Below are 14,555 nucleotides of genomic sequence, written 5' to 3'. Positions count from 1 at the left end.
GCTTAACCGCTGTGCCACCCAGGCGCCCAAGAGTCATGTAATCTTTGGACTGAGCAGGCCACGTGTCCCCAGAAAGATTTTCATGTTAAAGAAGGCTAACATGGAGGTCTGGCTCTTGTCAAGCTGAAGTTGCTTTGGGCCTTTAGCAAAGCATGACTTTAAGGCAGTGGTGAGTTCTTTGAGGAAAGTCACGCTCTGCCTGTCTCAGGTATTTATCAAAGGGCTGCAAGTTGTAAGGAAATTTAATTTTATCTACATTTCTTTTGCCTTGGTTCTCACCAAAACCCACTCTTTCCTTTTTCTTAAAAGCTACAGGTGGGAGAGTGTGTTGTCTGAATGGAGGTCTCAGGTCTTGGATTCCCCACGGAAGATTTACTGACAGATTTACGGGAGGCCGCGCTGCGGTAGAGACAGCAGCAGGAAAGGAGCGAGCACGAAGCGGTTTCGGAAGGACGGTACACTCGCAAGACGGGCAGCGGCAGGCCCCAGGGCGGCAACGCTCTGGGCTTAGGGGTTTGCATAGGTCTGGCCGTAGCTAGGGCGGTGTCCCGCTGGAGCTGTTTCCAGTCACCTAAGGGACTCCTCTTACTGGTCGAAGAGGGCCCAGTTTTTGGCCCTGAAAGGTTCTTGCCCTAACAGTCATGGCCATCTTCCCGCTTGGGGGGCGTGTGTGAACCGCAATGTAAATACGTTACAATGAAGCTATGGGGGACCCTGGGACAGAGGTCAGGGACTGCGTATTCTGCCATCTGTAGCTCTTGGTTAGTCCCCAGGTGTCGGAAGCCGGGATGTTGTGCCCTCAGGCTTCTCTGTCACCTGTTTATCACCATCCTTGCCTCCAGTTCAGGTGTAACCAACTCTATCAAAAGCAGGAGATGGGGACCCCTGGGTGGCTCAGTCGGTGAAGCGTCTGCCTTTGGGCTGAGGTCATGATCCTGGGGTCGTGGGATGGAGCCCTGCATAAGGTTCCCTGCTCAGCGGGGAGCCTGCTTCTCCCTCTCCCTCTGCCCCTCCCCCCAGCTCATGCTCTATCTAAAAAAAAAAAAAAAACACAAAAAAACCAAAAACAAAACCCCAGCAGGAGATGAAATTCCACAGGGAAGATATCCTCCCTATAGCAGGAAAGTAACATTCGTATCATGGAGAAGTTCAGACCAAGAGAATTCTGGATAGACTTTGTTAAAATACTTACGAACTCTGTATGAATAGCACTTGTTAGAACAGTTATCTTTCTTAAGCCTCCCCACATAATTTACTTTCCCACAATTGTGTCACTGTACTCAACCTAATATAAAAGCATGTCGATTTTGCCGTTTCTTTGGGTCTGTCACGGGACACTTGTATTAAATACACTTGTATGCTTTGCTCCTGTTGCCCTTATGTCATTTACTTTTCTGCTGAAAAACCTCTAAGAGGGTAAAGGTAAAATTCTGCCTCCCCTACATGGTGTTAAAACAAAACACACCCAGAAATGTGAGGGTGGGGGAATGACAGCAGAGCATGGGACTCTACCTCGAGCTCGAGAGTTCGTGCCCCAGGCTGGGTGTAGAGATTCCTCAAAAATAAAATCTTAAAACAGACACACAAACCCACATGCCCCATTTAAGACCGACTTCCCAAACGGGCGCTTAACACATATTCTAACGGCAATGTCGACCTCCCCCAGAAATGTAGCCTTAAATTGGTCAGTTAGTCATCTAGTATAATCTTTCCATCATTATCAATGGCTTGGCCACCTGGGTCCTCTCTACCCTCCAAAGATGAGGTAATCTGCATAAGGCACCTTGCTTTCCCCCCTAGGAAACCGCCGCGTCTGGAACAAGACTTTTCTTTCGCTAGTAACTTTCTTGTCCCTATTGTCCTTGTATAAAAACCTTCCGCTTAGTACAGCCCTCGGAGCACCTGGCGGCTTCCAGGTGGGATGCTCCCCATTCATGAGTCGTTGCATAAGGCCAATTAATCTCCAGATTCACTTGGTGGAATTTTCTTACGTAACAATGGTTTGGGTTCCCTTCCAGCTGTCTGAGCTGCTTCCCACACCCGCTCTGTCGATCTGCTGCTGCGGAAGTGAAAAGTCCGCCGCCCACCACGGAGAGGAAAACACCGCGTTACTCCGGTCTTCTGCAGAAAGCGCTATTGCATAGCGGCCTAGCAGAGACAGGCGGCTGGCTCAGAACTGTTTCCCTCACTTGAGCCTAGAACATGATTTTATAAAGGTTGGGATCACATACATTACTGATGAAAAGGGCGGGGAAATCTATGACGCGTCATGAAGAAGGATGGAGCATGCGCATTGAGCAAACCTACACGTCCTGTTCACTTTAGGGTGGAGATTTCACATTGAAATTAGGCAAAATGAAGCCCCTGCTGTTAGGTTGTCACCTTTGGACAAGAGAAGGGGCTATGTAGCTGCTCTGAGAGCCCATAGAAGCTAGATGAAAGCGAGGTTTCAGGGAGGACATTCTTCCTCTACCCTCAAGGTCTGCAGGCTGGGGAAGAATTCAATTTACTAAGACAGGTTAACAGGTGGGAAAAAAAAGTTCCATTTTAAGTTCATTAATGAAACTGAGGCCCAAGAAAATGACCAAGGCAGGTTTTTATACATTTTAGACAAAGAGACAATACATTTGTGAGGAATTTACAGGATAAAGAAAACAGGTGTTCGGGAGCTTTAACTAGTAAGGAATTCTAAGCAGAATTAGGCTGACAGCAGATCAGTAACAAAGTAACAAGGTTTGTCCCTCTCTCTGGTGGTAAGGATACCTTTTCTTAGTATAGGGAGGGTACCTTTTAGATGGAAGATACATTTCCTGCTTTCAGGCGAAGAGGAGGGTCTGAGAGTTCTTCTGAAACAGACTGTCTCAAATAACTTTTATTTAAAATAAGAAGTATGACAAATTGGCACAATTTGGAGCAGGCTGCCCTTGGCCCCTACAGCTTTCCGTCTGAAACTTCCCTGGGAGGTTCGAATATTAAAAGCTGAACCGGTAGACTGTTCCGTCTTCATGGATGGTCTCACTCAGTTCTGACAACAGGTCATTTCATTAGCTTCCACTTCCGGAGGCGGTGAAGCAGGTATGTGGACAAAGTTAGGCCTTTTGCTTAATCAATCAGGTGATCAAGAAGAGGCCCATCGATGGAAGAAAAGAAAAATGGTGGTTAATAACTGGATCAGACGCTAATCCAGTCTGTGAGTTTTTAGGGCAGGCAGTCAAGATTTCCAGCTGTCAGGCTCGAAGCATTTGCAGACAGAGCAAGCTGTGACCACCTGACAGACCCTCCTGGTTTGTAGCTGGGGTGTCTCTGGTGACCCTCTAAGGGCTCCCAGAGCAGCCCGTGTGACGACTGTCTATGCACGAGCTCTTGTGGTGATGTCTCTCACGTTTACATCAGGTTGTCATGTTTAGTTCACAGGCCTTCAGGAGAGAGAGCAGTTTTACTTCTTAAATGAATCCAGCGCAGAAGGTGGAAGAAACATTTTAAAAATGTTAGTTTGGAGATGTGTGTAGCCAGCCACTGGAGGAAACTAGAAGAAATCGGGATCTGGTTCAGTGTATAACGAGCGGTATCAGAATGTAATATTTACATAGGTGTTTTATTGAAACTTAGTTTCTCCCTATCACCCTCATTTTTGCCAGAGATAAAACAATTAAGACAAATTCGCTTGCAAAATAAGTCTAGTTAAAAAAGACCAACAACTTGGCTTGATTTTTGACATAAATGCAGCAAGAATAGCTGCTGACCACATAGGATCTTTTAAACCTGCTTTACTGGAATTTTTCGTAAGGAATCTTAGGTTGAACTTCGAATAGTCTCTCAAGGCCAGGAGCCAAGCCAAATACTTGCCATCATGCCTCGCCTGCAATACCTACAGATTTGGGTTAACTCCTCTCTTCTCGAGGTCCCCAATATATTCTGAGGTTCCTGCACCTGCCAGGAAGTGACCTTCTTTACCGCCTGGTGCGGCTGCTGGGAACCCTCTAAGAAGGCAGCAGGCTGGTATTTCCAAGGGGCTTATTGGCTCCATCAAGTCAACCTTAGTTCCTTAAAGCTGTCTGGTCATATCTGAGACTACGAATGTCTCTCTCAAACATGACATTCCAGCAAAGCCTTGGTTAAAAAAAAGATTTTTTTTCCCCCAATGATGTCTTGTTATAAGGAGAACAGATTCTTACTGCACTTATGCAAATAATCATAATTACCTTGAAAGAAAGAATACTTACTGAGAATTTCTGAATTCTGGAGGGTTCAGGTAGGGAGAAAAAGATGTTTCAGATTTGTTTACAAAGGAATATTTTACCAAATTGCTGTAAGCCACAGCTTAAGAGAAAAAAGTTTTAAGTCAGGAAAAACAAAACATTAAAGAAAAAATCAGCAACGTTTTCAACAAAAATGTGATACAATCATAATTATCTTCCTCAGTTTATTCAGTCTTACACCATTAATTCTTCTGCTTGAATCCAGTTTTTCCACTAGTTCCGGAAATTCTTACTTCAGTTTAATTATCTTAAGGTTATAAGAAACCTGTACTCAGAGTTCTTCCCAGGAGTCTCACGGAAGCACATTTGCAGAAAGCTTTTATGAAAGCATCTGAGTAAAACTGTAATTGTCCATAAGTGATAAGACTTACTGGCCATGGTCAAAGATCTGATTAGAGTCCATTACAATGCAACTGATAAGAAAATCTGCTTGGGGCGCCTGGGTGGCACAGTGGTTGGGCGTCTGCCTTCGGCTCAGGGCGTGATCCCAGCATTATGGGATCGAGCCCCACATCAGGCTCCTCCACTATGAGCCTGCTTCTTCCTCTCCCACTCCCCCTGCTTGTGTTCCCTCTCTCACTGGCTGTCTCTATCTCTGTCAAATAAATAAATAAAATCTTAAAAAAAAAAAAAAAGAAAATCTGCTTATTTCTGGGACACACAACATTTCAAGACATGTTAGGACATATCAGATCCCCAGGAGTTTTATACAATTTTTAGAACACTTATTTTAATAATATATCTATACAAACATAATCTAAGAGGGTTTAGTATCACTTATTTGACAATACTTCCCATGTAATTTAACATAACAAGTAAGCCAAATTAGTTTCATTTTTACAATTAAAAAAAAAATATTTTCAGTAATCTCTACACCCAGTGTGGGGCTAGAATTTACAACTACATCAAGAGCCGGGTAGGCACCCCTTCACAAATTCTTGAAATGTTCCCAGGGCCTTCTGGAACATTTCGTTTAGATTGTGGTCCAAAGACTTTAGAATTTGATTTTGGGAAGTATGTCAAAAAATATCAATAGGTTTGAACATTTCATTGGTCAAAATCAATATATCAAAAGGTTGAAACACGGCACTGGATTACAGATCATTAGGACACAGTATTTATCTATTTAACCAAAGTGATGATAAAAGATTTCAAAGGAAAATACAGATGCTACATCGTTGCGAGCAAAACTTAGCTCTTAATATTAAGACTCAGTTTTTTTGAATAATCAAAAATCTGATAAAGAGAAAACACAGAATCTTTGTTTTCCTGTCAGGTGACATTAAAGGTAATCTTTAATGTCATCTTTAACAGGGAACTGTTTACAAAAAGCAAACCAATAATCTAATAAAAATCTAATAAAACATTTCCCTTTTAACAGAGAGAAAAACCAAATTTAATTTTGCATCAGCAAAGCTTTTGATATTAAAACTCATCTTAAAATACACTTACTTAACCTTAGGCACTACTGACCACACAAAAAAATTCCCTTCCAAAGGTGTTTTTTTTTTTTTTTTTTTTTTTTAAATAAAGCTTTTACAACTCTCCCCTCCCGCCCGGCCACATTTAGATTTTGTCCTGTTTCCCCACTTTAGATAATTAGCCTCACTTTAGGAAAAAAAAATTTCTCTCAACAAAAATATTTTTTCATTTCTCAGATTTTTTTTAAACCAAAAACATGTATCTTACTTTCCTTGCATACAGCTTATTTTTCCAGTAGTTTTAATGCTTTTATTAGAATTCTTGTGGAAACCTTGATTTCTAGTTAAACTTAACTAGTAAGCAATTGTGAACTGTTACATTAGAATTCTATAGGCTGACAAATTTAGGAACACATTTCGTATCTCAGAAGCACGTGTTTTTTTTCACAGTATATCCTAATAAAGCACAAAGCAGTTTTTGTTAACAGACCCAAATTTATCTTTAGTTTCTCTGTGTAGTTAAGACAAAAGTAGATAAACCTGTGTTTTAGTGCTTAATGTTCATAATTTTATCCTATCTGGAAATGATCCCACATATTAAATGAATTTAACTTAATTCATCATTTAACATAGTACAACTTTGAAGTTTCAAGGTTACCAAAGATTTTGGATATTTAAAAGTTTACCTATAGGGGCGTCTGGGTGGCTCAGTTGGTTAAGTGTCTGCCTTAGGCTCAAGTCATGACCCTGGCATCGGGCTCCCTGCTCAGCAAGCCCCCCCCCCCGCCCCCGGGCCCCTTTACATCTATTTAATTTACTTGTTTTTAACATTTATGCCTAAATTACCCATAAAAACTTCAAGAGACATCGGACAAAGTCAGTCATGCTTTCACAAACTACTATTATGATTACTTTTTAAGATTTTATTTAAGTAATCTCCACACCCAATGTGGGGCTTGAACTCACAACCTTGAGATCAGGGGTTGCAAGCTCCACCGAGCCAGTCAGCCATTCCTCAAGCTACTATGATTATTTGAATTTGTAACAGAGATCCCATTAACTTATTTGACTTTGACTAAAACCAGGCAGAATAAAAGTTTTAATTTTAATGTTGGTAACATTAAGCCATTTCTATTAAAATTAAACCAACAACCTTAAATTAGCCTCTGTACCAAATATTTTCCCAGATCACGTGAATTTGAAAAACATTTGGGTCTCTCATTTTCTGAGAAATTTAGAATGCCCAATCCTTACACAAGCATTTGCCTTCAAACCAAGTAAATAAAACCCTTTTACAAATTAATTTTAGCAATACCATCCAGAGGTAGAGCAAATATCCCATATCAGATACACCTATACACCCGTACCTAGATCCATGTGGCTGGCTATGACTCTAGAGTAAATTAAGTAGCTGTAGAGGGGCGGGGGTGGTGGTAGTGGTGGTGGCACCTGGCTGGCTCGGGTCAGTAGACAAGCAACTCTTGATCTCAGAGTCGCTGCTATGCCCTGTGGAGCCCAGGAACAGCTTATACACAGAGAGGAGGATAAGGGGTTCCTGGAAACTTTGGGGAGGGGGTCTTGAAACAATCTGGAGGTATACATTCTTCTGGACGATGAGGCGCTATTTGGGACCTGGTACAATCAGATAAGGCAAGACAAATGTTACCATCTGGTCCCCATGAGGTTTCTACAAGCAGTGGGTCAACAGGGAGTAGGGGTGAAGAGGCAAAGTTAATGACGATCGTGCAGGAGGTTGAGAGGTGCATGAAACATAATTAGGCGGAGCACAAAACAGAACGTGGAGCTAAGTTAATAACGCAACTAACACAACTATAGTTCTGCTTAGCTTTCAAAACAGGTCCAGGGACCACGGGGCGGGCCTCAAAACCTTACAGCTTTGGTTTCATACGCAACAGACAGTTGCATTTGTGAAGAGGACATTATAGGCCCAATTTCCAAATACCCCACCCTTCTTTTTCCTAATGAAAAACTTTTCCCTGCAGTTTGCATTTCAAAGAAGGGCTCTTAGCTCCTAGAGATGATGAGGGTAGAAAATGTGTATTAGGAAGGCACCGGGAACTATCCAGGTTCTCCCCAAGGTGGGTATTTGGACATACCTGCCGCCTATTATCAGAAGTGCTCGTCCGCACACAAGAGCCCCTTTCTAGCAGCTGGTATTTTAAAAAGTCCTCCCCCCTCCCCTCTTTCCTTCAGTTTCAGGTGGCGGTGTGTTGTATTTGCATTTCAAAGACATGATAGGATTTATAACTTTTTCTTTCAGTTTAAATTCAATTAGCCAACATAGAATACATCGTTAGTTTCAGATGCAGTGTTGAATAAAGGATTTGTCCTTTAAGGGACAGAGAAAGAAGGCAAGGTTTTGTTTTGTTTTTCTTTAGTTTCAGGGTATTTGCAATTTAAAATTTACCCTTTTTTCTTCTATAAGTACAGGGCAATTCTGTTCCAATAATGTGATCTTTTGTAATATCGATAAACATTTTGAGAGGAACAGATGAAGTTTTAAGATCAGTAAAGGTAGATGGGCTGTGACTTGTTTTTAGGGTTGTATTTCTGGTTCTACAGAGATTTGTAAAACGTAGATGACTGTTTTTAATTCCCCCAGGAGAACTGCGTTACAGTCTGAATGTCAAAATATTTGGCCTGCCTTTTCAACTTTTTTAAGTAGGTTCCACAGCCAACGCGGGGCTCGAACTCACAAACCTGAGACCAAGAGTCGCATGCTCCACCGACTGAGCCAGCCAGGCGCCCCACCTTTTTTTGTTCTTTAATGAAGGAGATTTTTTAACAAAAAGAAAATCAAAAGATTTATGCCTTCCTAAAATCTATAAACCAATTTAACAAAAGCCTTCTTCCTGAATACACAATTTAACGTTGGCTTCTATTAGTCTCTGAATATTGGCCTTTGCTACATCGTTTGCAGGAGGGCTTCGGAGAAATTCTGGTCCTGTTTCCTCTGTGGAGGAGGGGAGGCGTTCTTCCAGGGGCCATGCGGTAATCAGTCCTGGGCCGGAAGAGCTCCCCGCAGCAGCCAGCCAAGGTCTCTGTGGTGCTGTTGTGAACAGCCATTAATTTTTATTTATCTTTAAAATTGCTTTATTCAGTTTTTTAGCCATTAATTAAAAAAAAAAAAAATTCCTCTCCGGGGCGCCTGGCTGGCTCAGTCGGTTAAGTGGCTGCCTTCGGCTCAGGTCGTGATCTCAGGGTCCTGGGACTGGGTCCCGCATCCAGTTCTCCTCTCAGTCATCAGCGAGTCTGCTTCTCCCTCTCCCTCTGTGATCTCTCTTTCTCTCCAAGAAATAAATTAAATCTTAAAATAAAATCTTTAAAAATAAGTAAACAAAAATTCCTTTCCGAATTTGGTAGCACCTTCTGAAAGTGGAGGAAGAAGGGCTTCATCACTTAAAAAGATCTGCTGCTGTTCAACGGGTATGAATCCCTCAATGTTTTTGTGTCAGGTGTGTGTGTGTGGGGGGACATCTATAAGGGCTACTGCACAGAGATGCCTGAAGCTCGAGGAGCCTGACTCTGGCAAAGTGAGCCATTCTGTGCGTCCCAGGGGCTTCTGCTAAATTCACTTTCTGGCTCTCGGCATTTGCAATAGTCTGGATACTTCGAACCTAGAGATTAGGCTGGAGTGCTGTCTGCAAATCTTGCAGGGAAAGGGAAGTTAAATCAGGCAAATGAGGCTCGATTTTAAGAAAGGCAATTTTCCTTCGATGTGGACACTGATTTGCCTAAAGTCTGATTTTTGTTCTTTTATCTTATCAAGGGATCCCTAATGATGGGGAGAACAAAAGCAAAAGAAATGTGGAAAAAATTAAATTTCCCTACAACTTTCAGCCCCTTCACAAGTACTTAAGGCAGGCAGATTGACCTACCTGCCAGGAACTCAACTGCCTCGACGTTTGTACTTTGCTTAAAGGCGAAAGGCAACCTCAGCTTGACATTAGCCTGACCTCCAGGGTCCTGTAAGTCTTAACATTATCAAAATCCCTTTGGAAACTTCCCCAAGATACACGTTGGCAATTATCCTCCAAGCATAGATACACGTTGGCAATTATCCTCCAAGCATATGGCCCACTGATACATATCCGAAGGGTCTCATGACTAAGGGTTTAATAGACAGTAGTAAAAGACCTTATCTTAACGGCAGCTAGCCTCTCAAGGTCCTGGAAACCTTGCTTCCAAATTCCTTAGAGACTTAGGCTATCCCTAACCCTCTCCCAACTTATTATCAGCCACTCCTCCTGACCCCAGTGCAGCACTTTCTGACCACGGGTCCTGTCCCCGTGCTTTAATAAAACCAGTCTAGTAAAACAATTCACAACTCTAAGAATATTTGAGAATATCTACTTATTAAATCCAGCCAATTTAAAGGATCTATCATCTGGCCATTGGTGGCTAGGATCTTACTAATTTCAGTAGTGACTCAAACCAATGAGCTTTTTAATGGCTTAACCAAAAACCTAAGCGACATCCAGACAAGGCATAGACGACGCAGTCCCCGTGATCCAGAAGTTTATTCCCCCCAAATAATCTAAGAAAGCAAAGACCTTTGTTGCATAGGTGGTAAGGATGTCTCTGGTCTCCCACAAATCGGAGATGCCTCCAGTCGCAGACCCGATAATCGGTGACACCGGGCAGGCACTAACCGGAATGGGACTTTTCCAGGGCTGACCCTTGAGACAACAAATGACCCTTATGGGCTGGGCCTTCTTACGATCAGCTCTTCTGAGAGCTGGCCCAGCTGGACAGTGTTTTTTTGTAACTCTGTGTCCAGGATCCCCAGCCGACTTGACTGGGCACCTACGTGCACCCCAGTAAGTGCACCCTCTGGATGACGGAGACCAGAGAGAAGTTCTCACTGGTCACAAAAGCAAGCTCTTAGGACACAGAACGAGACAGAAGGAAACACTTCATCTGGATTTTATACAGGGGACGCACAGCAGTTTGTCCAAACAGACGCTGATCTGGTGAGCACTGGGAACTGAGCAGTCTCCAGGCCAGCTTGAAAAATCAGACTTCCCGGGTCTATGCCTGCCCTATGGTAATTCCTTTTTATGAACAAAGGACACAAAAGACAGACCAACAAAGACCATCTCTGGGAGAAAATGGGTCAGAAAACAGAGTGTGCTGCCAAATTTTTACCACAAGTTGCAAAGCCCAAGGAACCAGTCCCACGATATTCTCTCCTGCAAATCCAAGTTTAGAGAGAGTAAAAAGGATTCTCACCATTCTTGTTCCATTGGACCGTGCAGACAGATTCCAAAAGGCTCGCATAGTAAAAGAGCTGTACTGTCCCATGTCCCAGGATCTCAGTGGTGGCAGTGTCTGCTCGAACAGTTGCCCAGCAAAATAAAGTATCCTGCCCAGTATGCCAGCTACGGGGGAGGGAAAATTCTTCCTCGACTCTTAAGGTCTTCCAGGTGGATTAGCAATTCAATTTACATGAGACAGGACAGGAGAAAAAAACCCCAAACCTTTGTTACACAGCCCAGTAATGAAATCGAGACAAAGAATGACCCAGGCAGGCAGCTTCTATACATTTTAGACAGAAAATACATCTGTGAGGAATTTACAGGATCAGGAAAAAACTGGTGCGGGGCTCCATCCCAGGACCCTGAGGTCATGACCTGAGCCACCCGAACCGCCCAGGCGCTCCTGGCATTCAGTACTTCGTGGTAGTACCAGCGTCTACCAAGAAATCTGTTAAGTGTCTTTTTCACCAATAAGGTGACCCGAGGTTCCCTGTGGGAAATTTCAGTGAAGGCTGTAGGGCTGTTAGGAGTCTCTGGGCCCCATGATTCTGGATAGTTCTTGTGGGGGAGAAGGAGGAGGGTAAGGGGGTGGGGGCATTTGGAAGTTTGACTAATAGTCGCCTTAACGATACTTATTCAGAGAGGGGCACTCCTTTTTCCAGTGTCCCTCTCGTTTGCAATAGGCACACTGGTTTGGTCCTACTTTGGGGTGGCCTCTGGACCTCGAATTTGAGGGCCTCGGGTATGTTATCTTGGGACGGGCACCAGGCTGGTGTGGACATTGGTGAGGGTCTGACCACACCGGCCTCAAGGCATCTGCCAGCAAGGCTGCCTGCCGCCACATCCTGCGCTCTTCCTCCTCCTGCCGGACCTTGTCGCGGTTTCGGAAAACATCGAAAGCAATCTCAACCAACTGATACGTGGGCATTACCAAAGCCCCTCTCACCCCTTGCAATTTCTTTTGAATGTCAGGGGCAGCTTGCCTTATGAAGGTGTCATTTACCATATGTAGATTCTCTGGAGCTTCCGGGTCTATATCCGCATACTGCCGATAAGCCTTACACATCCTTTCCAAGTAGTCAGAGGGGTCCTCGTCAGGCTTCTGTCTAACCTGCAGAATTTTATTTAGGCTTCTTTGTTTTGGGACTCCATTCTTGAGCCCTTTAAGGATGCAGCTCCGGTAATGCTCCAGTTTGTTTCTATCCCTCAAGTCATTAGGGCTCCATCTAGGGTCGGTTGTGGGTATGGCCAGGTCTCCGATAGCTCTCACCGGATTGTAAGGCGCTTCCACGTGCATTTTATCAGCTTCAGCACGAGCCCGTTCTAAGATCAGGCTACGTTCCTCGGATGTGAGGAAGAAATTTAGGAGGGTTTGAATATCTGCCCAAGTTGGATTATGGGTAGCAAAAATAGAGGCAAAAAAATTCTCCATTCTGATAGGGTCGTTTAGGTAAGGAGGCATGCTGATTTTCCAATTCAACAGGTCGGAGGTGGAAAACACGGACCGCACAAAGATCAAACCGTGTGGCTGCCCGTTCCCGTGAAGTCCGCCGAACAGCCACGGACCAAAGGGGACTCTCCCTGCCTGAATGTGGGTGGCCCCCTGGTCCAACAGGGTATCCTGGCAGGTAGGAGAGGGAGAGACCACCAGCGGTCCTGCTGGATCTGGAGGGGAAGGGCATGAGGTCGGGGCCTGCGGTGCCGAATGTCGGGGGACAATGGCCCCGGCATCTCCAAGCGGACGTGGAGTGGCAGTATTTGACTGAACGGGTGATGGATCATCTATCTTAACATGATAATCAGGTGAAATTACCTCCTTCTGGGGATTCTCCTTTGGCGCCCAAATCATATATTTTCTCTGAATTTTCTTATGCTGGTATAATAACATAAAAGATTGTACATATTGGATCTCAAACAATTTTTCTTCCCTTTTGCAAAATAACTCCAACTGCAAGATAGTATTATAATTTAACGAACCATTCTCAGGCCACCGTTCTCCCGAATCCAGGGAATATTGCGGCCAGACAGTATTACAGAAAGATATCATCTTTTTCTTCGTCATCAACTCATTGGCAAACACTTCCCAGTTCCGAAGGATGCAGCCCAAAGGGGTACACTTGGGGACTGAGTTCTTATTTCCCATTTTATCTTAGTATTTGCAGTAATTCTCAGCAGGTCACACCAAGCCGCTCCTACACAGACAAGTTTTCCAAGAAATCCAAATAGGCAAGAGCGCCTCTGTGAGTGTAACCCCCGTTTTCCTTTCTACCGAAGGGAAAATTCCTTACCCAAGGCCTCTCGGCTGAGGTCGAACACAAAGAAAAGTATCAGCGGTCAGTCATCTGTACCGAGATTACTCACCCAAAGGATGTCTTCCGAACCCAAGACAAGTTTCTCTGCCCCAAAGTAAAACTAGAAAGCACCGAAGGTTGATTCGGCCGGGCGGAGCGAGTTTGGAACCCCGGCCCCCACACGGGGCAAACGAGCCACCGGCAAAGGTACCCAATCGGATTTAGAGTCCCTTTGCGTTGCCAAATTTGTTACCGAGCTGAAAAGTTTACTTGCTCGCGTGCAACGGAAAGCCAACACCCTAGCACCAGGCTTCTGCAGAGAAAAAGGTTTGCTGCAAAGCGCCCAAGCAAGAACACAGGAAGCTGGCTCAAAAATGGGTCTCCCCGCCTGATTTTAGTACACGTTTCTATAATCACGGGGGTTGGAATTACATATTGATGACAGGGCGGGGAAATTGTGACTATTCATGAAGCAGGACGGAGCATGCGCAATGAGCAAACGTAGGTTTGCGGAAGCCGGTCTTCAGAAAACAAGCTTTAAGTTTTCTGCTAGTCTCAGGAAAGCCTGGCAGGCGACCCTTGATCTCGGGGTTGTGAGTTCCAAGCCCACGTTACATGTGGAGGTTACTAACAATAAAATAAAACTGAAATGTTCTATTTTCTTGCTAATGGGCATTTAGAACATTTAAAAATATTTATTATCTGTATCTATACCACATCTTCCTTATCCATTCATCATCAGTCGATGGACACGGGCTCTTTCCATAGTTTGGCTATTATTGATAATGCTGCTATAAACATTGGGGTGCATGTACCCCTTTGAACCTGTATTTTTGTATCCTTTGGGTAAACACCTAGTACTGCAATTGCTGGGTCCTAGGGTAGTTCCATTTATCACTTTTTGAGGAACCTCCATCCTGTTCTCCAAAGTGGCTGCACCCGCTTGCATTCCCACCAAGAGTATAAGAGGGTTTCTCTTTCTCTGCATTCTTGTCAACATCTGCTGTTTCCTGTGTTGTTAATTTTAGCCATTCTGACAGGTGTGAGGAGGTATCTCATTGTGGTTTCGATCTGTATTTCCCTGAGGATGATGTTGAGCATCTGGTATCTGTTAGACTGAAAGGACATTTTGAAGTTTGGAAAACATATGTAGAGGAACATAACTGAAAATCCCCTTTAAGCAAAGTTTGGGCGCCCCAAATACTTTAAGGAAGGGGCCCACTTGGAAACAACGCTAACCGCAGCTTCCCGCTTCTGTGCACGCCTGCTTGCTAAAGATAAATAGAAAAATCGAGTCCTTGGGTG

The 14,555-nt window shown here is 44.0% G+C and overlaps 1 protein-coding gene and 1 long non-coding RNA gene across 2 annotated transcripts; both read right to left on the bottom strand.

Annotated features, from left to right (window-relative positions):
• Positions 1-2,577: 2,577 nt before the first annotated feature.
• LOC130542464 (uncharacterized) lies at positions 2,578-13,327 on the bottom strand. Its single transcript, XM_057306020.1, has 2 exons — positions 10,934-13,327; positions 2,578-8,750 (listed from the first exon to the last, which is right to left on the bottom strand). The coding sequence occupies exon 1, from the start codon at positions 13,100-13,102 to the stop codon at positions 11,582-11,584; it is 1,521 nt and encodes a 506-aa protein (XP_057162003.1). The 5' UTR covers positions 13,103-13,327; the 3' UTR covers positions 2,578-8,750; positions 10,934-11,581.
• On the bottom strand, positions 2,578-13,663 carry LOC130542465 (uncharacterized). The gene is made up of 2 exons (XR_008957036.1): positions 13,321-13,663; positions 2,578-3,526 (listed from the first exon to the last, which is right to left on the bottom strand). It is a non-coding gene; the product is annotated as an uncharacterized LOC130542465 (long non-coding RNA).
• Positions 13,664-14,555: the final 892 nt, after the last annotated feature.

The sequence above is a fragment of the Ursus arctos genome, unplaced genomic scaffold (genome assembly GCF_023065955.2).
Source record: "Ursus arctos isolate Adak ecotype North America unplaced genomic scaffold, UrsArc2.0 scaffold_34, whole genome shotgun sequence".
Lineage (NCBI taxonomy): Eukaryota > Metazoa > Chordata > Mammalia > Carnivora > Ursidae > Ursus > Ursus arctos.
Note: the sequence above shows the minus strand (reverse complement) of the source record. Positions and strands in the feature narration are given on the sequence as shown.

Excerpts from the sequence above, each read along its gene's own strand:
- LOC130542464 (XM_057306020.1), bottom strand. The coding sequence starts at position 13,102 with ATGGGAAATAAGAACTCAGTCCCCAAGTGTACCCCTTTGGGCTGCATC.